General features: G+C 41.1%; 1 protein-coding gene across 5 annotated transcripts in view; it reads right to left on the bottom strand.

Moving 5' to 3' along the window:
- CSPP1 (centrosome and spindle pole associated protein 1) overlaps positions 1 to 27,439 on the bottom strand; it is a 141,489-nt gene that overhangs the window by 92,166 nt on the left and 21,884 nt on the right. For 4 of the 5 annotated variants that reach the window (XM_034763047.1, XM_034763051.1, XM_034763049.1 and 1 more), the window contains 5 exons: positions 16,305 to 16,406; positions 11,117 to 11,562; positions 6,781 to 6,872; positions 4,851 to 4,944; positions 3,497 to 3,554 (listed from right to left, as the gene is read on the bottom strand). In XM_034763047.1, the coding sequence (XP_034618938.1) occupies positions 3,497 to 3,554; positions 4,851 to 4,944; positions 6,781 to 6,872; positions 11,117 to 11,562; positions 16,305 to 16,406 (792 nt within the window). The remainder of the gene's footprint in view (positions 1 to 3,496; positions 3,555 to 4,850; positions 4,945 to 6,780; positions 6,873 to 11,116; positions 11,563 to 16,304; positions 16,407 to 27,439) is intronic. The other variant, XM_034763050.1, reaches the window with a different exon arrangement.

Below are 27,439 nucleotides of genomic sequence, written 5' to 3'. Positions count from 1 at the left end.
CCGGAGGACTGAAGGGATGTCTAGGAGACCATATTGAGGATCCTGAACTCTTCCCACAAGGCATGGCAAATTTCAAGAAAATCCATGAAAGCATGTGGATTTTAGAGCATTTAGAATATCATCAGGAAAGACAGAATGATGAAGGGAAAGGGCCCTCTATACAACAATCTGCAGCACAGGAAGTTCTGAAAGATATGAAGTAGCTCATTTACTTCAGTGTGAGGTTCTCAGCTGAATTAGAACACCCCATGGAGATGAATACAACCTAATACAATAGCTCCAAGAGCTGTGAACTATTTCATTCATCTCAGTGGGTGTGTTCCCATCCCCTCCTGAGTGCTTTAGAGCCTGAGATATGCATGAAATATACCCATTCTCAGCTCCCCACCCAAAGGGGCAGGGCTTCCCCACATCCTGGCTCAGATGGGAGGCCTCAGACCCCCAAAAGACCCAGACCCCCTCCACCCAGAACTCAGCTCACATGATGAGAGTAGGGAGGGGATGGTCCAAACTCTGATGGACATGGCCCCCCCAGATCCTATCACGCATATGGGAGGCAGCAAGGGGGGGGCTGAGACCTCCCCAAAGAGGGGCAAGAGCCCCACAGATCTGGGTGCACACACACAAAAGGAGAGAATGTGGGGATAACAGATGCCCCTGTCCCATTCTCCCCCCAGCCCCTCTGCCACTCCTCCTTCCCACTGTCCCACCCCTCCACTCCCCCAAGCCTCTCACCTGAGCCCCCAACTCTCTCCCCACCCATCCATCCCCCTCCCTTCACTGCAGCTCCAAACCTCTCCCTCCCATTCCACTAGTCCACCACCCTCTAATTACTACACCAACCCCGCCTAAGAAACATTCACATGTCTATATTCCCCCCCACTATGACTTTGGGGGATGCAGGAAGGTTGGTGAGCACTGGCACAGCTATGGAGTGCAGGGGGTTGGTGAGCACTGACACAGCTGCGGGTACAGGGTCCTTGGTCACACTGAAGGAAGTAAATAAGGATGTGTTATTTACTCCTTCTCATAATACAAGAACTAGGGGTCGCCAAATGAAATTAACAGGCAACAGGTTTTAAACAAACAAAAGAAAGTATTTCTTCACACAACGCACAGTCAACCTGTGAAACTCCTTGCCAGAGGATCTTGTCAAGGCCAAGACTATAAGAGGGTTCAAAAAAGAACTAGATAAATTCATGGAGGATAGGTCCATCAATGGCTATTAGCCAGGATGGGCAGGGATGGTATCCCTAGCCTCTCTTTGCCAGAAGCTGGGAATGGGCTACATGGGATGAATTACTTGCTGATTACCTGTTCTGTTCATTCCCTCTGGGGCACCTGGCATTGGCCACTGTCGGAAGACAGGATACTGAGCTAGATGGACTGTTTTTATGTTCTTATGGCAGAAATGGGAGTGCACGGAGGTTGGGGTGCACTAACAGAGCAGGGGTGCCATGCCTCCGTCACCTGAGCCCCTAAACTTTCTCGCCTCCCCTTCCATCCCCATTTATCCTCCTCCTCATAAACCCCTCTTTCCTCGAAGCAACTCCAAACCCCTGACCTTAATGCCCCCAACACCTCCACCTCTAGTATTCAGCCCCTCTCAGAAATATTTACATATCTAATCTTTCCCCAAACACTTTGTTACATTACCCTCCCAAAATAAAATTTAGTGGTGCCATGCACTAGCTTGGGTAAAACTCGACAGATTGAGACCATTTTGATCTACTATCAATACTTTGGTCTCTAGCTTTGTGCAAAAAGCAAAAAACAAAAAAAAACAAAAAAAACCACAAATCTAGCTTTTTTTTAAAAAAGTGCTATTGTGAGGGGGCTTGTATCTCAGGAACCCTAGCTTAAATGATTCCAAATGTGGTTTCCTCCTGGGGGTATCCAGCACCCTCCCAAGGCACATCAAATGTCAAAGGAATCCAACTAAGCATGTTGATATAAGAGAACTTAGAAAAGTCTACCTTTACACAGATCTCATAATACAACCTTAACTGCGCCACTAGAATATGCTGTACCACAATACATGGTATCTTATGGGCTATCCCTTCCTCTGATTTTGAGCACATAACAGACTCTGTCCCACTGCAGATAGCTCCTCCTCCATCTAGAACTCTCCAGTAATGGGATGGGTTGGTGCAGTTTTGCAGTCCCCAGAAAACAGTGTCTTGTGTTAATCAAATTTACTTAACCAGAAAAAAGAGCCATCCATCATGACATCCCCAGTAAAAGGATTCTACTACACTCAGTAAACATTTTCTTTGAGTGGTAGCAAAAATGTTTTAGCAAAGCACAATAACTATGGTGATAATCAAACTAGTTACATCTTGCTTATGAAATAGAAAATGATGGAGATGGCACTAATTCCATATTACCCAGGTAAGAGTTAAAGCAAAATCATCGATATTTTATGTAGAGCTATATAAAATTTTGCATACATTGTCATAATATGAAAAATGTTACATTTACTAGTAAAAATATTTACAACTGCAACTTGAAACAGTGAATTGGTACTACAAAGGTGACTTAGCTGCATAATAGATGGATTTTTTTTCATTAAAAAATGAAGTAGGTGAGTGCAAATATTGTCAGCAGCATTCCTCACACTCCCATAGGAGGCTGACTTACCTTTGTCTATACAAGTTACCATCAGGCATTAAACATGTCTCTTCCATGACCTACACTGCCTGCAGCATGTTATTCCCTGTAGTCGCACCACCATGCAAATGTCTTAAAATTCCAATACCAACTTTCCCTTTAAGCAGAGTATGTGTTCACCAAATTTAACAGCTCTCTTATATAGCTTTGACTTAGGTTTATTTTTATTGTCACTAATGCCAAATTAGGAAAGAGACATCATTTTTCTTCTTATCATAGTCTTAGAGATTAAGGTCAGAAGGGACCACTAGATCATCTACTCTGACCTAGTGTATATAATCAGGCCACCAACACTACCTAGCACCAGCACACTTAAGCCATCAACCAAACTGAGACCAAAGTATTACAACCTACAGGAGATTAGACTATGACGTGCCACAGACAGAGAACAGGAGAGACCAAGGTACACTAGTGCTCAAGGTCCCCCACAATGGCAGGGAAATGATTAACTGAAATATACCCAAATAATCCTAGCAAGTGATCTTCACCATACACTACAGAGGAAGGTGAAAAAAAAAAAAACCCCAAAGTCATTGCCAATCTGAGGTAGGGGGAAATTCCTTCCCAACCCCACAAATGACTACAGTATCAGTTAGACCCTGAGCATGTGAGCAAGAACCAGCCAGCCAATGTCCCATCTCCAGCCACGACTGTTGTTGATGCTTCAGAGGAAGGAGATTAAAAAAAAGAAAACCCTTCCAGAATACACTAGGGAGGGGGGAAATCCCTTTCTGATCCTTCTTTCGGCACAACGATTCACTGTTAAACACATATTATTTAATAAAAGATATGTTTGAATGAAAAGCGGAACACTAAAATTTCTTACCTCCTTCTCTGGGTCCAGAGCTCCAGAAGCTGCAACTGAGAGCTCAAGTTCCTTTTCACTATTAAAAAAAATTAACAGGTTGAAGACAGAAAATGAGCTGTTGAACAAATCACTAAACTTGTTCTTTACGTTTTGTTTTGTTTTTAAAAATCAGACCTAATTTACCTTACTTAGCTATAAAAGTGGAGTTTCTTATTGTGGATAAGGTAACACGAGATAACACCTCATCTGATTCAAAAACAAAATGACTAAGTCTAACAGAATGCAGGTTTAGCAGAATATACTGGTGTTTTATTACTTTTAGACAATGCCATAGTCATAACAACAGTATCCCAGGGTATATGAACAATGAAATACTTTTTGTTTCTTTGTTTTTTCACTATAATCTTTCCCAACGCTTCTTGGGAGTAAACATTTTTTCCACAGTACAGTCAGAAGTTTGATATGAAAGATAATTATAAACATATTCAAATCCAAACTGGCATTCAAAAAAATGTCAAGCACTGTACTGTGGATTCAGATCTCAGGCTTAGTCTGCCTCTTAAATTTTTAATTTGATAAGGAATGTCCTCACAGTTCTGATAACAGCAACTTTTTTCCCCACCCTTTCACCAAGATTTTTGTTTCCTTTTGACACATCCAGACTGTCAGTCAGCAAAGCAAGAACAAGTAAACAAGAAAGTAGTATGTTTAACTGTTCTATATACGCTAGAAATTTGCAAACTTTTTGAAGTCAAAGACGTCTTTTCCAATTTGGGGAACAGGAAAGAATATCACAGATCCCTTTTCAAATGTGTACCATGTGCGAGGAAAAAAAAAAAAAAAAGACTTTTTGTGTTCTTGCCACTCAACTATGAGCCCATTTACTTGGGCTTTTGTCTGAGAACCTGACTTAAGAAACAAAGGAAAAACAAACAGCAGTGAAGCCAACAGAGAAATAAGTGTTATCATTAAGCCTCTAGAAATATACTACAAAGAAAAGGGAACCAAAGCTATAAAAAGTATTTAAAGTGGTCCCTTTGAGGTTTATAGGTTATATACTGTATGACAGTCATAAAAATACAACAGTGAGAGATGTCTAGTATTAGTACAAACAACCTCAGGGTGCAAAATGGGGAAAAGAGAAAGTTTCCAAACAGTAAAAACTTTTTTTTTTAAAATGTAAATTTCTGAAGGATGAAGAAGCTTCCAACTAAATTTAGTTTTAATGAAAAATGTGCACTTTATACAAGATAATGTAAAATTATAGTAGATATCTTATTTTTAAAAGAAATTTTTGTATACATTTCACAATCAGAAAATCCACTTTAACTTTCACTAAGTCTTTGTCCAAATTACAATGGTTTTCCATTACCGTCTCTTATTTCTCTGTTGCTCAGCAATCTGTTCCATTAGCTCTTGTCTGTATTTCTCTTTTTTTCTCTGAATAAGTTCTCGGTCTTGACCGCCTAATGAAAAGGTAGGAAGCATAAACATTCCATGAAAAACATACACATCTTTGTCTTCCAACACCTTCTAATTTCAAATGAATAAAAACAAGAAGGCAAAGTATAGAGACAAATACAATTTGTGCGTGTCACAGGGTGACACTGGCCATTTAAGAGGGAGCAGGACCAGTGCACCTGTGACTCCTCAGCTGCCTCCTAATTGGGTTTAAGAGAAGCCACCTGAACCACATAAATGGAACAGCTGCCTGAGGGTCAGTCAGGAAAAGAGAGACAAGATAGGTAAGGTAATATCTTTTATTGGACCACCTTCTGTTGGTAAAGAAAAGTTTTCAAGCTACACAGAGTTCTTCTTCAGGTCTGGGACAGACACTGCTACACCACCTCTGCAAAAATAAAAAAAGGCAGGGAAAGGGCAGTTGTAAGCTACCTGGGAGTCATGAGACTAAAGGAGGTCTCTGGTGAAAGCTGCAGAGAGTTCTCCACAGGCCCTCCCTGGAAAGAGGGAGCAATTGTCAATTGCATCAAAGGCGAAGGGGGAAAAAAAAAAAAAAGACTGTAATTCTGCCAATTTAGCCCAGTGGGAAAAATACCTTCCTGATTTGATTCCCAAACAGGTCTGTCATAGCAACTTGAAAAACATAGCTCCTACGCTACAACTAAGGAGGGAGGGCAGAGCAGCTAACAGGGACAAGAGGCTTTTGAAAAGCCTCAGACAGTTTAAGTAAAGAAAAGGATGCACAAGAGTCAGCCAGCCCAGTCCTCCCAACACCAGCCAATGGGGAGGCAGAGGACCTGAAGAGGGGGATGGGCCAGCTGCCATCTTGACAAGCATGTGTTCGCACATTACCACCCCTAGTCTTTTTCCAGGCACTGTGGCATTCCCTCCCCATTGATTGGGCAGGATGCATTATAATACCATGCATAAGCATTTCATCTTATGGGGGGAGGGATAGCTTAGTGGTTTGAGCATTGGCCTGCTAAACCCAGGGTTATAAATTCAATCCTTGAGGGGGCCACTTAGGGATCTGGGGCAAAATCAGTACTTGGTCCTGCTAGTGAAGGCAGGGGGCTGGACTCAATGACCTTTCAAGGTCCCTTCCAGCTCTAGGAGATAGGGTATCTCCATTAAATTAATTAATTAATTAATTAATTAAAATTATCAATGTGTGTGCCTGTAAAATGAAATCGAGTAAGAATATGCAATTCCTTAGCCGTTTCACTCTAATCTGTGCCTCATAAAATGCACTTTTGCACTAACACACAAAAAAGAAACTCAACCCCCACCTCTGACATTAGCCAAGGTAAGGACTTACACATCAAGTCCCAAAAGACTTCTACTCTTTCTGATGGGCCAGTAACAGCTTTAATTGGTGACCTGCTTGCTTCAGCTCTCCAACAGTATACAACATTAATTTAAAGACCTGTTAAGTCATTAGGTATCCAATGGTAAAAAAACAAAACAAAACAAAAAAATCTTACAAACATCTTCCACTTTTTCGCCACTCAGTCCTATATAACTTTAACTCTGTAAAATTTCTAACAGATTTACAAAACTTGGAAATAAACATATCTCCATTGTGGTTCACTGACCTACAGAAATCTGAGAATCCATTTGAGCCCCCTTCTACTAAATGCATCACAAGCAGTTACTGTTTGCATGTTCAAGAGAAGGTGCTACAAAGGTCCAGTGAAGTTAAGTTTTATTTTTTTAATGTAACAATGCTTTTTTACCAATATCAGGAGTATATTGCAAGAATAAATTAACTCGATCATTTCAAAGAAGAAAAGCACTATATATCACAATATACCCATCATTAGTTGGGCTTTTAGACATACCAAGAATGAGCCCTGTTGCATATGGAACATCATCTTTACCAGTGGCAGACTTTGCCTGTTCATTAGTTGGAGAATTGCTTTGTGCCAAATTTCTGTAAAAAAAAAAAATGTTCAAAACTTAAAATATTGGCTAAAAGTCAGTGTGAAGCATAAAACATACACTTAAATTACTATGTGAACCATTTATGAGAGAAAGCTCTTGTGAAATTGTATTTGACATTACAGGTGGTAGCTATTACAATAAGGAAGGGGCCAACTATCAAATGTGGATTTCTTCTATTCTTCTGTTCCTGAAACATGTGTAGCTATCCCAGACACTAACTGAAAGCACATAGGCAATCCCACTGAAGTTGCACTATTCACATACTTAAAGTTATGTATGGGCTTCATAAGAACGGTCATACTGGGTCAGACCAAAGGTCCATCAAGCCCAGTATCCTGTCCTCTGACAGTGGCCAATGGCAGGTGCCCCAAAGGGAATGAAGTTTATCATCAAGTGATCCATGCCCTGTCACCCAACCCAGCTTCCAGCAAACAGAGGCTAGGGACACCATTCCTGCCCATCCTGGCTAATAGCCATTGATGGACCTATCTTCCAAGAAACTACTAGCTCCCTATTGAACCCTGTTATAGTATTGGCCTTCACAACACCCTCTGGCAAGGAGTTCCAGAGGCTGACAGTATGTTGCGTGAAAAAATACTTTCCTATGTTTGTTTTAAACCTACTACCTATTAATTTCATTTGGTGGCCCCTTGTTCTTGTATTATGAGAAAGAGTAAACACTTCCTTATTTATTTTCTCTATACCACTCATGCTTTTATAGACCTCTATCATATCCCCCCTTAGTCACCTCTTGTCCAAGAGGAAAAGTCCCAGTCTTAATAAATTCTCCTTATGCGGAAGCCGTTCTATACATTTTTGTTGCCCTTTTCTGAACCTTTTCCAACTCTAATATATCTTTTTTGAGATGGGGTGACCACATCTGCATGCGGTATTCAAGATGTGGGCATTCCATGGATTTATATACAGACAATATGATATTTTCTGTCTATTATCTATCCCTTTCTTGACGATTCCCAACATTCTATTCGCTTTCTTGACTGCCACTGCACATTGAGTGGATGATTTCAGAGAACTATCCACAATGACTCGAAGATCTCTTTCTTGATTGCTAACAGCTAATTTAGACCCCATCATTGTATAGGTATAGTTAGGATTATGTTTTCCAATGTGCGTTACTTTGCATTTATCAACATTAAATTTCATCTGCCATTTTGTTGCCCACTCACCCAGTTTTGAGAGATCCTTTTGTAGCTCTTTGCAGTCTGCCTGGATCATAACTATTTTGAGTGGTTTTGTATTGTCTGCAAATTTTGCCACCTCACTGTTTACCCCTTTTTCCAAATCATCTATGAATATGTTAAATAGGACTGTGCCTACTACAGACCCCTGGGGGACATCACTATTTACCTCTCTCCATTCTGAGAACTGACCATTTATTCCTACCTTTTGTTTCCTATCTTTTAACCAGTTACCAATCCATGAGAGAACCTTCCCTCTTATCCCATGACTGCTTACTTTGCTTAATAGCCTTTGATGATGGACCTTGCCAAAGGCTTTCTGAAAATCTAAATACACTGTATGCACTGGATCCCCCTTGTCCACATGCTTGTTGACCCCCTCAAAGAATTCCAGTAGATTGGTGAAGCATGATTTCCCTTTACAAAAAAACAACATGTTGACTATTCCCCAACAAATTATGTTCATCTACGTGTCTGACAATTTTGCTCTTTACGATAGTTTCAACCAATTTGCCTGGTACTGAAGTCAGGCTTACCGGCCTGTAATTGCTGGGGTCTCCTTTGGAGCCCTTTTTAAAAATTAGCATCACATTAGCTATCCTCCGGTCATTTGGTACAGAAACTGATTTGAATGATAGGTTACAGACAACAGTTAGTAGTCCTGCAATTTCACGTTTGAGTTCCTTCAGAACTCTTGGGTGAATACCATCTGGTCCTGGTGACTTATTACTGTTTAGTTTATCAATTGGTTCCAAAACCTTCTCTAATGACACCTCAATCTGGGACAATTCTACAGATTTGTCACCTAAAAAGAATGGCTCAGGTTTGGGAGTCTCCCTCCCATCCTCAACAGTGAAGACCGATGCAAAGAATTTATTTAGTTTCTCTGCAATGGCCTTATCGTCCTTGAGTGCTCCTTTAGAATCTCAATCGTTCAGTGGCCCCACTGGTTGTTTAGCAGGCTTCCTGCTCCTGATGTACTTAATTAAAGTTGCTATTACTTTTTGAGTCTTTGGCTAGCTGTTCTTCAAATTCTTTTTTGGCCTTCCTAATTATATTTTTACACTTCATTTGCCAAAGTTTATGCTCCTTTCTATTTTCCTTACTATGATTTAACTTCCACTTTTTAAAGGATGCCTTTTTGCCTCTCACTGCTTCTTTTACTTTGTTGTTTAACCACGGTGACTCTTTTTTGGTTCTCTATGTTTTTTAATTTGGGGTAAACATATTTAAGTTAAGCCTCTGTTATGGTATCTTTAAAAGGTTTCCAGGCAGCTTGCAGGGATTTTACTTTTGGTGCAGTACGTTTTAATTTGTTTCACTAATTTGTTTCACTACATTTAATTTGTTTCACTACATTTTTGTGTAGTTCCCCTTTCTGAAATTAAATGCTACAGTGTTGGGCCGCTGTGGTGTTTTCCCCGCCATGGGGATGTTAAATTTAATTATATTATGGGTCACTATTACCAAGCAGTCCAGCTATAGTCACCTCTTGGACCTGATCCTGAGCTCTACTTAGGACTAAATCAAGAATCGCCTCTCCTCTTGTGGGTTCCAAGACCAGCTGCTCCAAGCAGCAGTCATTTAAGGTGTCAAGAAACTTTATCCCTTCCTGAGGTGATATGTACTCAGTCAATATGGGGATAGTTGAAATCCCCCATTATTACTGAGTTTTTTTATTTTAAAACCTCTCTAATCTCCCTGAGCCTTTCATAGTCACTATCACCATCCTGGTCAGGAGGTCTGTAATATATCCCTACTGCTATATTCTTATTATTCAAGCATGGAATTACTATCCATAGAGATTCTATGGTACTGTTTGGTTCATTTAAAATTTTTACTTCATTTGATTCTATGCTTTCTTTCACATATAGTGCCACTCCCCCACCAACACGACCTATTCTGTCCTTCCAATATATTTTGTTGGTATTACTGTGTCCCATTGACTATCCTCATTGCACCAAGTTTCTGTGATGCCTTTGATCTCAACATCCTCATTTAATACAAGGCACTGTAGTTCACCCATCTTATTATTTGGACTTCTAGTATTGGTGTGTAAGCATTTTAAAAACTTGTCACTTTTTAGCTGCCTGCCATTACATGATGTAATTAAATGGGACTTTTTTTGACTGTTTCTCATCAAATCCTACCTGTATTTTATCATCTTCCATCCTCTTCTCCTTATTAGGACATAGGGAATCTCCATTTATAGATCCTCCCCAAAGGGATGGCTGAACCACATGCTCCTCCTCACCTGTCGGCTTTCCCCCAGCCCTTAGTTTAAAAACTGCTCTACGACCTTTCTAATTTTAAGCGCCAGCAATCTGGTTCCATTTCAGTTTAGGTGGAGCCCATCCTTCCTGTATAGGCTCCCCCTTTCCCAAAAGTTTCCCCAGTTCCTAATCAATCGAAACCCCTCCTCCCTACCAGGGCTGGCTCTAACTTTTTTGCTGCCCCAAGCAGCAAAAAAAAAAAAAAAAAAAGCACAACCCCCCCCCCCCCCCCCCCCCCCCCCCGGGCCGCCGGAAACCCCCCCGCCCCAAGCGCCGCCGGAGCCTGCCCCCCCCGCCGAGCGCCGCGCCGCCAGAATCCCCCCGGCGAGCGCCCTAGTACAGAAGCAGCAATCAGGCAGACAGTCACTACAGAACACACAACACAAATAGCAGGGAAAAGGAAATTTTTGGCCAAGTTTGCCTTAATCTTAGGAAACAAACCATGGGGGTCTAACATCCACCCCCCCAAAAAAGGGGGGGGGGAACGACTCCGTTTCTCAGGTCTCACCTAAAAGATACACACACAATACACTGCACAGAATTCAAAGCATCAGCCTCAGAAGGATCCACAACAGAATCAACCCTCCTAAAGTTTGAATCTATGATTCAAGGGAGTCTAAGTATTTCAAATCTGATGCTCAGTACCATTAAACGATAACCCCTTATGGCTTGACTAACTCATCGTTTTTAGTGCTACAACCCCATTACCAATAGCATTAAGGAAGTAAAGAAAAGAAGTGGAAAACTGAATTTAAAAATACCTTTCAGCATGGAACACCCGCAGAGGCTTTTTGTCATAGTCACTTTCATATCTAAATCTAGGGTCCATTTCCTCATTTATTTCAGGATCATAGTCTAAGTTGTAATGTCTTCTATCAAAATGACGATCCTCATCAAATCTGTGATGTCTTCTAGGAGAAATATCAGGTTTGCTATCAAACCTGTGATGCTTTCTATTGGAAATGTCCAGTTCTTCATCAAGTTTTTTGTGCAATATTCTCTCTCTTAGTTCAGCCTCATCGTCTAGTCTGCGATATCGATCCTCCTCCAGTCGCCTCCTATTTAGTAGCTCTTCATAAGCTTCTGTGGAAGTAAAAGCATCTTTCTTTGGAGGTTCTGAATCTACACGAGAGGGCTGTACTTGTGAACGTAGTCCTGGTTGGACTCTAGTAATAGCAGTAGATTTTTTACTTCTTTCTGTCTCATGCTGTTTAATAGAAAAAACAATATTAAAAGATACAACTACAAAGAAAGTAATAACCTTCATTTATCATCTCTTTATAATTCACATTTTCCATTAGTGCTTCAGCAATAGTTTGATTCTGCATTTATGATAATCTCCTAATTTTAAACTCTCCCCAAATGAGGATTTTAAAAACATCCTCTTAAATAGGGACTTAAATGCTAGGGAAAATTTTGCTGAAAAAACAATACTCTTCATCTTACCTGATCATTTATTTTCACTGACAATGGGATGGCCAGCAGTCCTCAATAACAGGCTTCCCATTAACTCAGTTTAGATAATGAAATGACCTTCCGATTTGAAGGCAAAGGGACTCCATAGTGCTTGTTAACCCTTATATCTTGTCACATGCACAAATGTCCTGATTACACTGAGGTTCCGGCAGTCTGTGATACTCCTTTGTCTGACCAGAACATGGTTTTGGGGTTCACAAACCCTTTATTTTTTCCCTGCAAAAACTGTGACTAAGTGGAAGTATGGTTTCATGGTTAGAGAGTTAGACTGTGACTCATTAGTTCAATTCCTTGCTCCACCGCTGACCTTGGGCAAGTCACTAAGGCTATGTTTACACTACAAATTACTTCAGTATAACCTACGTTGTTCACAGTTTGAGGGGTTCAGCTGCGTTGCTGTAAATGATATAGTGTAGACATAGCCTTAGTTTCTCTGTACCTTAGTTCCCCATCCATGAAATGCAGATAATAGTATTTCTCTACCTCAGAGGAGGTATTAGATGATAAACACATTAAAGATAGTGAGCCACTAATGGAGTCCATATAAATACAACAGATAGATAAGAATAAATAAATCTCTCAAAGAGTTTCAGTCACTTTAAGAAAAGGGGGCTAAGCTGATCTCCAAGCTCTGCTGTGCGGCATGAGGCCTTCCCTTACCAGCACCAAACAAAATGGTGGACAAGCCTCAAAATAAATACAAGACTGCCTGCAGCCAAGATGCTACTGAGGACAGAGCTGGCAAGGATTGCAGCAGCGACACTCAATTGGACTACATATCAGATAAACTCAGTCCTTGACCTCCCACAGCACAGTACAGTAGCCCATCCTATTGAAGCAGTACAAGATGCACTGTCAAAGCCTGTCCCCACCAGGAGAATCCAGAACTCCAGGAAGTGCCTGCCCATTGGGGCTGTCAAATCAGTGCAAATTTGCCTCTTCTCCAGTAGTGGCTTTGGAGGGATTATGGAGGGCCCCATCAGTTCTGAAGCAGATGCCCTTAGTTAGGGCAAAGAAGCAGCAATTTATCAAGAATTACTCTCAGCTTTCTCCCACCTCCTTTTAACCTCTGGGGTGCAAGATGCCCCTTCACACTATTTCCCTGAAGTCTTTCTTCATGTCCTCATGTATGTGCTCACACTTCAGAGACCCAAGAAAATACACCTCCCAAAGCACAAGGGGAAGGAGGACCTTAAAGAAGAAATTTTCTCCCCACCCCAAAAGTTTTCTTAGAGATTGCTTTGATTCTTTCTAGATCTTCCAAATCTTCTGAACAGGGTGGAATGTCTTTCCAGGATTGCCTTTCCTTCTCCCAGATAAATAAAAAGAGCTTCAGGAATAGCAAATAAGAAAAAAACCCTAAAAGCAAATTAAAGAGAATCATATTCCTCTAATTCCTCTGGCTCAGACATGGAGGAATCAGACCTAGAAACCCTGACTAGTTGTTTCTGCCTAATTCTTTGTGCCAACTACAAGAAGATTATTTATATTTCCAGTGTGGAAACAAAGTGAGCAGAGTTCTCAAGACCCAAGAGAAAATTCACAAAAAAATCCTCAGATCCTCTCAATAGATTTGATTGAAATTATCAGCCTGGAAAGATGGGAATACTTTAACAGGAGACAGCCCCTTCACAGACTGTACATAAGATTCTACAGTAGCCTAAAAGACAAAATGCCTTCTTTTCAGATACCCAAAGTATACAACAAAGCAGTGTCATCACTGGATGAGGGTGCTGTAAATTCTGTTGCAGGGTCTTTCAAAAGATCCAGGAGACAGGCAGCTAGAGAACCATGGGTTGGAATTTTGAAGCCTCAGCAGCATCAATGTAAGTTTCAGTTCTGTCCACTATCCTATAGCATGTATAATTCTCAGAATCCAGAAAGGACTAGATAATGGATTCCAACATAAAAAAAGATGTCTGGCTGCTGCCTTTCTGACCATATCTCTTTAGATGGAGTAAAATTCTCAACTAAACTCTCATCCTAGAATCTCATCCAATGCACTGGCGGATAAGTACTTATAAATATATCCACACAGAGACCCTCCAAAAAGCTCTCAGAAGGACACCTCTTTTGAAGAAAAAAATCTTTCTTCCAGAATCCATATATACCTGGGAACTTCAACACCAAACGAGTCCCTTTCAACTGTTCTGCAAAGACAGTCCACAAAAAACACTGCACTATAGCCATCATGGCACAGATCACAAAACTTAAGTTTCACAGGAAAGGACACACCTAGCACCAGCAGCACTATCCAAACAAGAACTGCGGATAACAGCCAACAACCAGTATTTCTCACATCAAACATAAGGTACAGGGAATAACCTGTCAATTTTTTCTTAATGGCAACAGACGAGACTCTTTGATGGATACTGGAAATTCTCTCCCAGGGTTATTCATTGATATGACTCGTGCTGATCTTTATCCGATTACTAAAGCAAGACATTATAAAAAGAGACAATACACCCAACCTATTCAACACTTGATAGTTAAATGTGCCATACTGCCCATTTAAGATGATCATCTTTTTTCCAAATCTACTAGAAAAAGATCTCACACATCATTAGTGCCTGGAGAACAAACTAGCCTTTTACTCTCAAACTGACAAACTATCAGAAAAAGACCCTGCACAGTTAGTCACAAAGTGTTTGTGTGGAAGGGTGGGCAATATTTTTACTTACTTGCAGAGAAAAAGGAAGAGAAGGGAAGCCATTTAGGCTCAAAAAGGTGTTCCTGCTCAGCAAGGAAATCTTACAGACTGCCTGCACCTTATTGGAGGAAGGACTTTTGAAATGTGAGAATGGGCTGAATTCCCCAGGCAACAGGCTTAATAGTCTTTTTTCCTACATTTACCAAGTTCATGGAATCACTGTGTGTGTATATATTAGGTCACTTACACACGCATGCACACACACACACACACACACACACACACACACACACTCTCTCTCTCTCTCTCTAATGCATGTAAGGTACCTAAGGGCCCCTAAGTGAATCCAACGCAGGAGGCTCCTCTCCCAGGAGGGAAGTAATTTAAAACTTTACCCTTTGAAGACTTTTAAGCATCCCACAAAAACATAAAACTTGCTCTTGGAAATCTTATTTAGCCAAAACTCCCATCAACTTCAGTGAGAGTTTTGGATCTGCGTACACTAGAGCCCTTACAGCAGCACAGCTGTACAGATGCAGCTGTGCCGCTGTAAGTTCTCCCGGGTAGCCGCTCTATGCTGAGAAAGCTCTCCCGTCGACATAATTAAACCACTCCCAACGAGTGATGGTAGCTATGTCGGCCGGAGAGCATGTCCCACTGACACAGTGCTGTCCACACCAGTGTAACTCTTATCGCTCAGGGGGGTGTTATTTTCACATCCCTGAGCAACATACGTTATACCAACAAAAGTGCTAGTGTAGACATAACCTGTGTAAGGACAGTAAGACCATGTTTTAGAGCCAAACTCATAGGCTGCTTTACAGGACAACACAGATTACCCATGATCACATACTTAGTTGGAAGGGATGGATAAGGGTGTGGGTATATCTTTTAAAAAATATATAGCTTTATATTTATTTTTGCATTCATTTAACTAGTTATATATTTAACTGTGTCCTTAACATTGGAAGCATGCTAGGTAAGAAGTCATACTTTATGCCACATTTTCCATTTCCACCAGTAATAAGGCAAACTTGACAGAAAAAAAAAAATCAAAATTGGGGTCAATCTACCCAGTGTGGCTATATTATGTTAGAAACATTAAATTGTTCACACTTGTTTAAAATATATTTTATTATTGTGCTGTGTTAGACAGTAGATTGTCTACAATATCTACAGATATAAAAAAAGAAAGCCTAAAATACTAAGAAATATTCTTCTTCTGTCTATGATTGTTTTATAGTGACAGGTCCTACACACACACACACACACTTGAAAGATAGATTCCTGAGATTACAGTCTAAACAAGGGATACCACATGCATCAAGAGGGGGAAGGGTGAGTAAAGACTTAATATACACGTACCTTGATGCAGTTTGCTTTAAAATAAGTTCCCCCCTTCTCTCAAAAAAGAAACAACTAACAAGGGTACTAGGGGGACAGAGACTAATCAGAGAAGCAAAAATGGCTCCAGAACAGTGATAATTGCTAAAATTATCTTCCTGTGGAAAAAGGGGTGAGTGTTGAGGAGGAATATTAATCAGCAAACACAAATTCTTTACTGCTCTTCTTCTGAAGAGACTTAGAATGTATCACACGTAGGATGACCAGATGTCCCGATTTTATAGGGACAGTCCCGATATTTGGGGTTTTTTCTTATATAGGCTCCTATTACCCCCCACCCCCGTTCCAATTTTTCACACTTGCTGTCTGGTCACCCTAATCATATGTAAAACCTCCAGAACAATTAGACAACTGACATTGAGAAAAATTCTTAATCTCATTTAAGTTCTCTGAATTGACTTCAGCAAAATCTGTATTACCTCTGTGTTTTTCCTTCCTATTTTCCTTAACCTTTCATTCCACTCTTCCTTGTCCCTGAGATACTGATTGTATTCCCTGTTTCTTTCAAGCCGCAGTTTCTCCTGAAACAGACATTGGAAAGTGCTTCATAACTTCGTGCTTTAGGGAGAGGGCTTTTAACTTTGCAGGAGATGTTAAAATAATAATTTATTTTGTTTTTGCTTCTTTTTGATGTACAAATAGGGCCTGAAGTTATTTAGTTTTTATTGGTTTGTCATTGGGTTAGGGTTGTATACATGCACCTCATTCATGCATATGATATCAGATTTTTTAAGGTTAGCAGTGTCCACTCAGGCCACTTTTACACCAACGTGCCCTTGTGCCACCCCACCATGCAAAGACATAAAGGGCAGAGTGTGTACAACTGCCCCTCATTTCTTTTTCTAATACAGAACACCATATAAAGTAGTTTCAGGGAAATAGGATGGATCATGGAATCTGCATGGACAACATCTCTCAAAGAACCACAGCTACTGTACAGTAAATAACCCTAGGATAACCTTATCCTAGAAGTCTGAAACGCAGCCTCACTTTTGTTCTTGGGTGAGGTTGAAGTTGATTAATGAGGTTTGTTACTGTTTAAAATCTCTCTTCTGGAAGGTAAGCCAACGCTGATCTAGAGTAACACTGCTCCTATGAACTCTGTGCTCTGAGTCTGAGTGAGTATGGATTTCTCTTTATTGCCTTTGAAACTTGGTGGGGCAGAGAACTTCAGGATTGCTTGAAAGGAGCTGACCACCAGTTATGATTAGCCAGTCGGTTAGGTAAGAATACTCCTGGCTTCCTTGTCGTCTTAGATGAGCTGCAACTATCATCAGACATTTGGTGACAACACTTGAGTATGGAAGAGAGGCTGATGGCCAGGACTTTGCATTGGTAGTGAGATGTTCCTAGTAGGAACCTGAGGTATCTACTGTGAGCCAGTTGTTTTTATAGAATCACAGGACTGGAAGGGACCTTGAGAAATCTTCTAGTCCAGTCCTCTGCACTCAAGACAGGACTAAGTATTATCTACCATCCCTGACAGGTGTTTGTCTAACCTGGAGATTTTTAAGAGCAATGACAGAGATTCTACAAACTCCCTAGGCAAGTTTTTCCTAATATCCAACCTAAACTGCCCTTGCTGCAATTTAAGCTCATTGCTTCTTGTTCTGTCCTCAGAGATTAAAGAACAATTTTTCTCCTCCCTCCTTGTAACCATCTTTTATGTACTTAAAAACTGTTATGTCCTCCCTCAGTCTTCTCTGCTCCAGACTAAACAAACCATTTTTTTTTCCAATCTTCCCTCACAGGTCATGTTTTCTAGACCTTTAATCATTTTTGTTGTTCTTCTCTGGACTTTCTCCAATTTGGCCACATCTTTCCTGAAATGTGGCACCCAGAACTGGACACAATACTTCAGTTGAGGCCTAGTCAGCGTACAGTAGAGTGGAAGAATTACTTCTCATGTCTGGCTTAAAACACACCTGCAAAATACAGCCCAGAATGATGTTTGTTTTTTTGGAACAATGTTACACTAGTGACTCATATTTAGCTTGTGATCCACTGTGACCCCCCGCTTCCTTTCTGCAGTACTCCTTCTTAGTCAGTCATTTGCCATTTTGTAGGTGTGCAACTGATTGTTCCTTCCTAAGCGGAGTACTTTGCATTTGTTCTTATTGAATTTCATCCTATTTACTTCAGACCATTTCTCCAGTTTGTCCAGATCATTTTGAATTTTAATCCTATCCTCCAAAGCACTTGCAACCCCTCCCAGCTTGGTATCGTCTGCAAACTTTATAAGTGTACTCTCTATGCCATTATCTAGATCACTGATGAAGATACTGAACAGAACCAGACTCAGAACTGATCCTTGCAGGACTCTGCTTGATATGCCCTTTCAGCTTGACTGTGAAGATATGAAACATGACAGGAGGCATCTTACAGGTCTAGAGCTGCAAATCAGTCCTGAGGATCAAATGAAGGGATTACAGAAGTTAGGATCATCATTCAGAATCTAGAGAAGTGGATGAAGATTTTGAGACAAAGGTTGAGGATTGGCTTTCAACCCCCCTTCCCCACCCTCTTTTTTTTTTTTTTTTTTAAAGATTAAAAAGTAGTGGGAATAAAAGCCCTGCCCTTGAACCAGAGGACACTTTTTGTTTTAAACCATTCCCACTCCTTTGGCAACCGTGATCTTCATACCCTCAGTGTCCAACATGGAGACTTCAAATAGGCAGGCTTACTACCTTTGTCAGGAACCTATCTGAAGTCCCAGACAGCAGGGCAGCTAAGGAGGCAGCAAAAGGTCACCTCCTGTAGAATCTCTGCTTCTTCCTCGGTAGCTCCGAAGATCTCAGTGGCTAATCATAGAATTGTCTCAACTGTTTCCTCTTAAGACTCAGAAACCTCAAGCACTAAAAAGACCAGAGCTGCCCAGGAATCTCTTGAAGTACAGAGGGCTTTTTCAGTGCCACTGCTGAAGAGTTTATTACCTTCAACTGGGAGGTCCTCAATTGTTGCCTGGACCTCTCTAGGGGATCATTGAAGCCATGACGACTCTATTACTGTAGTCATTGTACATGCTGCTGAGGCATCCAGCAAAGTCTGCAAAGTTGTGTGTGTACTTGGCTGACCTTCAGCCATTAGGGACTTTAGACATTAGAGAATGCCTGGTGCTTCTTGGGCAATTTATCAGTGCAATTAGACAGTTCGCACCCCCATCTAAAAAGTCATATGTAGAGAGCAACACTTGATAATTTGTTACTGTCATCTGAAGGCTTGCAGACTAGTACACCTTCTGGCCAAAAAGAACTAATTTGGAGGGAATTTTTTCCCCCCACAGGGACCACTAAATTGGATCCATTTTAGTGGTCCCTGCTATTTCGTTCTCTCTTGTACTGCTTGCACAAGAAAGATGGCTACAGGATGAGTGTAAAATATTCAGATCCCTTCTTGCACACTCAATATCTCCTATCTGCTCCTTTGCATGTGACAGAAACAGAAACCAGAGTATGCCAGATGGATTTAGCAGGTTCCAGCAGACTCATGTATTGGCATGGTTAACCTCCCTGGAGTTGACAAGTGCAGTATGTCCAAGAGATTGTGGTTTTCCTCATGAACAGCTTTCAGGAGAATGTTTAAGATTCATACAATCCGCTTTATTAAGTGCTGGAAAACCTTAAATATGCCCACAGATGCCAATGTATGTGAGCTCTCTGGCTTGTGAGGAGATGAGGATATTGCAGCCAGAACTAGACACTCTTTCGCTAGAAATGGTTATTCCTCTCCCCTCTCAAGTAGCTGAAGGTTCAAGCAGCTAAGGTTACTGAGGAGGCTTAATCTGCCTCTTAGGTGAGGGAGACCTAGACCTATACACAATGGATGAAGTGGCTTCCCGGAGTAGGGCTGAACACCCCAGGGGGTCCAGCATGGCCACAGCTATTACTGGTAAGAATAGTGTGCTGGAGCACAGCTCAGGGGATACAAAAAATGGTGGGGTCCCTAGAAGGCTCTAACTTCTTTCTACCAACTCTCAATCTTCCCTGGAATCACTCTTTGGCTCCCACTGAGCTGCCCACGGGGGTAGATTGAGAATGTACAGGGAATAATTCTCTGATGCACTCAGCAGAAGAGGAAAAAGAGTATACTTCTTCTAATGGAAGGGCAATCCTGTCCAGAGTACCTTGCCTGTGAAAAGGGGAGGTTGATATAGGAGACACCTTTCCTGGCAAGCTCGGTGACTCTATGGCTAGGAGCATTGCAACAACCTCCCTGAGCCTTTCCAGCACCAATTACTTCAGTTCCAGACCCTTTGACAAGTTGCTCAGTACAATATACTGTTTTGGTGCAGAGATAGCCATTACTAACACAACAAGTATCATAGAGGTAGTCTGTACAGAGGTGGAGGGTACCCTCCATACATGTAGTCAGTATGGGAGGAGCACGAGTGCAGAGTAGCACTCTGTGCTAGGGTTGGTATCAAGGGCAGCATGGTTCTTAGGTTTACATGGTATCACCAGTGCCACCTTAGATGTTAGTATCAGGATACTAGAAGGAAAGATTACTCACTTTACAATAATTGTAGGTTCTTCGAGCTGTGTCGTCCATATATGCTCCTTTACTGGTGCACATACGCCCAATAGCTTGAGTTCAGATTATTTTGGCCAACAGTATCCATTGGAAGTCGTGTCTGCACCCTCAGTGTCCTTATGCCTCCAAATGAGGGCATTAAAGGTGGGACATCCCAACCACCCCACAATTCCTTCTCCAGTATCCTTCACCAGAATCCAGGTGTTATCAGACTCCACAGTAAGAGGGAAGGAGGATGGGTCATCAAATATATAGAGAGACAACACATTCTGAAGAACGAATTACTGTAAGAGAACTAATAGTTTCTTCTTCGAGTACTTGTCAATATATATACTCTACTAATGGTGACTCACAAGCAGTAACCTAGATTACAGGAGGTGGGTACTGGAATTCTACCTAAACAATTATTTTAGGACAGCCCCAACAAAATGAACATCAGGCCTTGACATTACCACTATGGTGTAATGCTGGATGAACATGTGCACTGAACACAGGTACAAGGAGTCTGGTGGCACCTTAAAGACTAACAGATTTATTTGGGCATAAGCTTTCGTGAGTAAAAACCTCACTTCTTCGGATGCATAGAGTGAAAGTTACAGATGCAGGCATTATATACTGACACATGGAGAGCAGGGAGTTACTTCACAAGTGGAGAACCAGTGTTGACAGGGCCAATTCAATCAGGGTGGATGTAGTCCACTCCCAATAATAGATGAGGAGGTGTCAATTCCAGGAGAGGAAAAGCTGCTTCTGTAGTGAGCCAGCCACTCCCAGTCCCTATTCAAGCCCAGATTAATGGTGTTGAATTTGCAAATGAATTTTAGTTCTGCTGTTTCTCTTTGAAGTCTGTTTCTGAAGTTTTTTTGTTCAATGATAGTGACTTTTAAATCTGTAATAGAATGACCAGGGAGATTGAAGTGTTCACTTACTGGCTTATGTATGTTACCATTCCTGATGTCCGATTTGTGTCCATTTATTCTTTTGCGGAGGGTCATTCTATTACAGATTTAAAAGTCACTATCATTGAACAAAAAAACTTCAGAAACAGACTTCAAAGAGAAACAGCAGAACTAAAATTCATTTGCAAATTCAACACCATTAATCTGGGCTTGAATAGGGACTGGGAGTGGCTGGCTCACTACAGAAGCAGCTTTTCCTCTCCTGGAATTGACACCTCCTCATCTATTATTGGGAGTGGACTACATCCACCCTGATTGAATTGGCCCTGTCAACACTGGTTCTCCACTTGTGAAGTAACTCCCTGCTCTCCATGTGTCAGTATATAATGCCTGCATCTGTAACTTTCACTCTATGCATCCGAAGAAGTGAGGTTTTTACTCACGAAAGCTTATGCCCAAATAAATCTGTTAGTCTTTAAGGTGCCACCAGACTCTTTGTTGTTTTTGTAGATACAGACTAACACGGCTACCCCCTGATACTTGACAACCTAATTATATACAATTACTTATATAAAGAGCCACACAGAGAGCAAACAAGTTTGGACACTCAAGTTCCAGCTCGTAGTCATGCATGGTGAGAAGGAACTCAGAAGTGACTGGGGTCACCTTATCCTTTATGCTTTCAGTCAGAGACACAAGGATATTTGGGATGTAGGCATAGTCCCCAGAAGACAGTGCTGGCCAAAACAAATTGAACTCAAGTACACTGGGTGCATGAACATAAACAATAGGATACACATAGACAAGCACTCGAAGAAAACTAAGTCTTTACAACCTTATGACCTTTCAAGGAAAGAGCCCAGGGCAAGTTATGGTGAGTCTTTTGGTCTCTTGCTAGGTAAGGTGGCCTGCATCTGAGTTCATCTTTGGAACAGTTCTTCTTTCTGCTTTTAAGTGCAGACACAGAGGTATTGGTGGATGAACAAGGCCTTGCACAGGCAACCCTGATTCTGGTATTTCCTAACTTTTCAGTGCTTGACTTTGTAACCTTAATAATGTTCTTTTAAAGCAGCTTGTGTGCAACTTCCTATGTTTTTAAGGAAGCAAATTGAAAAAAATCAGATATTCCATCATGTAGCATTATACTGACATCTACATGGGACATCAGCAGGGTTGGAATCTTTAGACTGACTACAAAGACCTCTGCCACTTGAGCTAATGGAGTAACTGATGGCAGTAGTAAGCCATCACGCTCTATGTGGACAAGGACTAAAATGGGATTGGACACTTACCAGTAGGTTTCACAGGTATCTGCTGACAGAAGAATATTGAGAGACTGGAATCTGGGGTTCCATTCCAGGCTCTGGAGGGGAGAGTTCTCTAATGGTCACAGTCTTCTCCCCAAGCATGACTTTCCGCTCTATCCCCTCCAACCTGCCATTGTCCCAGTCCTGTCTCTTCCCCACCCTTGGCTCCTCATGCCAATCCCATTCTCTTCACCTAGCCAGTCACATTTTCCACTCCTCAGACTTCTCATTCCAATCCCAGTTTCCTTGCTTAGCTAGTCCTTGTCTCACCACTCCAGGCTCCCCATCCCAGTCTTGCTGTCCAACCATTTCAAGTCCTCCCCACCCCTGAATTCTTTGTCCCCAGTCTCCTTGCCCAGCCAGTCCCAGTTTCCCTGTCCCAGCTCCTCATCTAATCACTCTCTCACCCCCATCCTAACCTCCAGTTGCTTCCCCACCCAAATTCCCATCTCCTTCCTTTGGCTCCTGCCCACTCTCTGTATCTCCCTTGGCCCCACAGGTTCATTATCCAAGTCTTTTTATGCAGCCAGTCCCACTTCTCACCCTGCCACCCAGTTCCTCCTCAGATGTCTCTCCTCTTCCCTCACCTCCTTGCAAAGTCATCCCTGCCTCCCCATTGGCTCCTCATCCAACCTCAGACTCCTTACTGATCTACTGGCTCCCAGACATGCACCCCCCAGCTCCCAATCTCCTTCCCCAGCCAGCTGCAGTCCTCCCTAAACTAACTCTCATTCCCAGTTTCCCTCTCTTCCACCTGCCAGCCTCCAATCCTACTTTCCAGCTCCCACCCCCTTAGGCTCCTTGCGCCACTCTACTCTTCCCCCACTCTCCAGCAAGTCCAGTTTTTGTCCCCTCTACATTCAAATTAGACAGCTTCCTCCTCCATGCTGCCTGGGCCCATCAAGGGAGTCTACGAGAGCACAGGAGAAATAGGCTGTACCCACACACACAAGGACTGTCCAGTGGTTAGGGTGCAAGCACAGGATGTGGGAAACCTGGATTCAAGTACCCACTGTTCCACAGACTTCCTCTGGTGACCTTATGTGACACTGAACCAGAAAGGGTTAAGCAACTAACAGGCTACATGACCCAAATTCAACCTTTAGAGACATATTAGAGAAGTACTGTATGTAAATGGTAATTAAGGCTATTTCTTACAAATAGCTAACAAAACCATGTTAGATAGACTAGAGCTTTGAAATGCAAACCTGTATTGGCAGAGAGTTAGAGGTAAATGCTAACTGGATTTGTTTACTTATATCTTGTTAGATGTTAACCATGTAGATGGTTCCTATCTGTTACAATATTCTATTGATTCAGAGATCAAAAGGGAATTGTAACATTTAGATGGAACTTGGGTGTAACAATATCATTGTCTATATTTCTTTTTGACGTTTGTAGTAAACTGTCTATGAACTTCTTACTGGATAATTACCTTGTGCTGATGAATGTAACTAGTTACCTGTGTATGCATAGGAAATAGGTGGTTTTACTTCAAAGCCACAATACTTCACCCAAGTAATACCTGCTGTCAATAGGCTATCAATAACCTGCCAGAGTTCTATAAAAGAACTCTGATCCTGTATCTCAGATCTCCTTAAGCTTCGTCAAGGGAAATTTAAGTCACAAGACTGAGGTCTCCAGCTCGTCTGGATCACCCTGATATTGGACATTGGACTATAACCTAAGGAATGAATTCTGAACGAACTTTTTGCAACGCTGAAGCTCACCATCTCTACTATGAAACTGACATAAGAACTTTATTCATATCTGTACGTGTAATGAACTTTTAACCTGTACTCGCTCCCTCTTTTCTTTTTTAATAAAATTTAGTTTAGTTAATAAGAATTGGCTGTAAGCGTGTAAGATCTAAAATATTCATTGACCTGGTGGATAACGTGTCCGATCCTTTGGGATTGGTACAACTTCATATATGATGAACAAGATTTTCAGTAAACCTTATCATATTTGATTTGGCTGTCTGGATGGGAGCCCAAGGCTGGATTGCTTAAGGGAACTGTATTTTTTGGCTTCTGGGTAACCAGTAAGGCATTGTAGAAGCTGTTTTGTTGTTGGTTTGGAGAATTTATTAGAAAGCTACCATTTTGAGGGATTGTCTGCCCCATTATTTGCAGTTTGCCCAGATTGAGCAATCTGAGGGTGTCCCCCCCACCCCCCCGGGACCCCAATCACACCTTGGGCAAGTCACTTAACCCCCATTTTACAGATGGGCAACTGACACAGAGGCTAAGAGTACCTACATCTCTCAGGGGTGTTATGAGGCTATTTACATACTGTGGTAACAGGAGCCATACAAGTATGATAGATGAAGAATGAGAGAGAGAGAGAGAGAGAAAGAAACAGGATTCCCTCCCCCCCAGATAAAAATGGATTTACCCTCCTGAGAGTGACAAGAGTCAGGGCCAGCCCCCTTCACACCTTAAAATAAATGGAAATATGTCAACTGATAATAAAATACTGAGTCTCCAGAGGCAACAGCAGGAAAATAAACAAACAGTGATCAGATAAAAAAATTTTCCTGAGATTATTGCCCTCGATTTTCAGAACAAGGATTGTCTTTTGTAGCACCTAGCATAATGGGGCCCAATCCTAATTTTCATTACTGTAATACAAATAAAAATAAGAAATATACTAGTCTTATGAACATTATTTTCCCCACCTTTGGCAGTATTTTTTGCTCCCTCACTCCCACAGTCAAAATGGATAATAATATACAAACACTACAGATCCATTCAGTTGCACTCCATGGTAAAATTTCAAGCAGAATTCACAACTCCACTTATTGGTAGAGTTATCACCATGGGTCTGACATGTTGATAATAGTTTATTGAATGAAGCTGATGTTCACAACAGCTACATTTTTAATCTTTTGGTCTTTGTGGTTTCTAGCAGGACAATGTAAAACTAGCAAGCAGCTATCGAAGGATAAAAGATAAAGTAGAGATAGCTTTAAGAGGACACAAAGTTGGCAATACTGCTCAACAGGGACCTCAACACAGAGTGAATATTAAAACCCAGCAGGTTTTACACATGGCAGAGGTTACAGAAATTCAAGTGTTGATGTAAAATTAGCAGTTATGGCATATTCATAATACTTCAGTGCTATAAAGCCTGCCATATTTTAGCAGTCTTTAGATTCTTCACCATTAAAAAAAGGATATATAATGTGCTAATATACAAAACCTTAAGTATTATGTCCTCATATATTTATAGTAACTGAACTGCTACATCTGTATGTCTTGCTCTTCATACATAAACATGTATGTGGAAAACTGTGCAACTGGCAAAGTACTTGAAAACTGACTAGACTGGAAGCTCTTTTGGACAGGGGCTCTCTTTTTGTTCTGTTTGTACAGTGCCTAGCACAATGTGGTCTGTACCATTACTAAGGCTCTTAGGCACTATGATAATACAAATAAATAATATCAATATATTCTACATCTTCAAATATATTTATTTCAATTACAACACAGAATATAAAGTGTACAGTGCTCACTTTATATTTATTTTTATTACAAAAACATTTGCACTGTAAAAAACAAAAGAAATAGTATTTTTCAATTCACCTAACGCAAGTACTGTAGTGCAATCTCCATCATGAAAGTTGAACTTACAAATGTAGAATTATGTCCAAAAAAACCTGCATTCAAAAATAAAACAATGTAAAACTTTAGAGCCTACAAGTCCACTCAGTCCTACTTCAGCCAATCGCTCAGACAAACAAGTTTGGTTACAATTTGCAGGAGATAATGCTGCCCACTTCTTGTTTAAAATGTCACCTGTAAGTGAGAACAGGCATTCACATGGCACTCTTGTAGCCAGCATCGCAAGATATTTCCGTGCCAGATGCGCTAAAGATTCATATGTCCCTTCATGCTTCAAACGCCGTTCCAGGGGACATGTGTCCATGCTGATAATGGGTTTTGCTCAATAACAACTCAAAGCAGAGCGGACCAACACATGTTCATTTTCCTCATCTGCGTCAGATGCCACCAGCAGAAGGTTGATTTTCCTTTTTGGTGGTTCAGGTTCTGTAGTTTTCACATCTGAGTGTTGCTCTTTTAAGACTTCTGAAAGCATGCTCCACACCTCGTCCCTCTCAGATTTTGGACAGCACTTCAGATTCTTAAAACCTAGGGTCAAGTGCTGTAGCTAGTTTTAGAAACTCACATTGGTACCTTCTTTGCATTTTGTCAAATATGCTGTGAACATTTTCTTAAAACAAACATGTCCTGGGTCATCATCCGAGACTGCTATAACATGAAATATATGGCAGAATGCAGGTAAAACCGAACAGGAGACATACAATTCTCCCCCAAGGAGTTAAGTCACAAATTTAATTAACGCATTATTTTTTTTTAAACAAGCATCATCAGCATGGAAGCATGTCCTCTGGAATGGTGGCCGAAGCATGACGGGACATACAAATGGTTAGCATATCTGGCACATAAATACCGTGCAACACCGGCTACAAAAGTGCCATGCAAACGCCTGTTCTCACTTTCAGCTGACATTGTAAATAAGAAGCAAGCAGCAGTAGCTCCCATAAATGTAAACCAACTTGTTTGTCTTAGCAACTGGCCGAACAAGAAGTAGGACTGAGTGAACTTGTTGGCGCTAAAGTTTTACATTGTTTTGTTTGAGTACAGTTATATAACCAAAAAAAAAAAAAAAATCTATATTTGTAAGTTACACTTTCACGATAAAGAGATTGCACTACAGTACTTGTATGAGATGAATTGAAAAATACCATTTCTCTTGTTTATCATTTTACAGCGCAAATATTTGTAATAAAAA

The sequence above is a fragment of the Trachemys scripta genome, chromosome 2, assembly GCF_013100865.1.
Source record: "Trachemys scripta elegans isolate TJP31775 chromosome 2, CAS_Tse_1.0, whole genome shotgun sequence".
In the NCBI taxonomy this organism is placed as follows: Eukaryota; Metazoa; Chordata; order Testudines; family Emydidae; genus Trachemys; species Trachemys scripta.
This window is presented reverse-complemented; position numbering and strand designations above follow the sequence as displayed.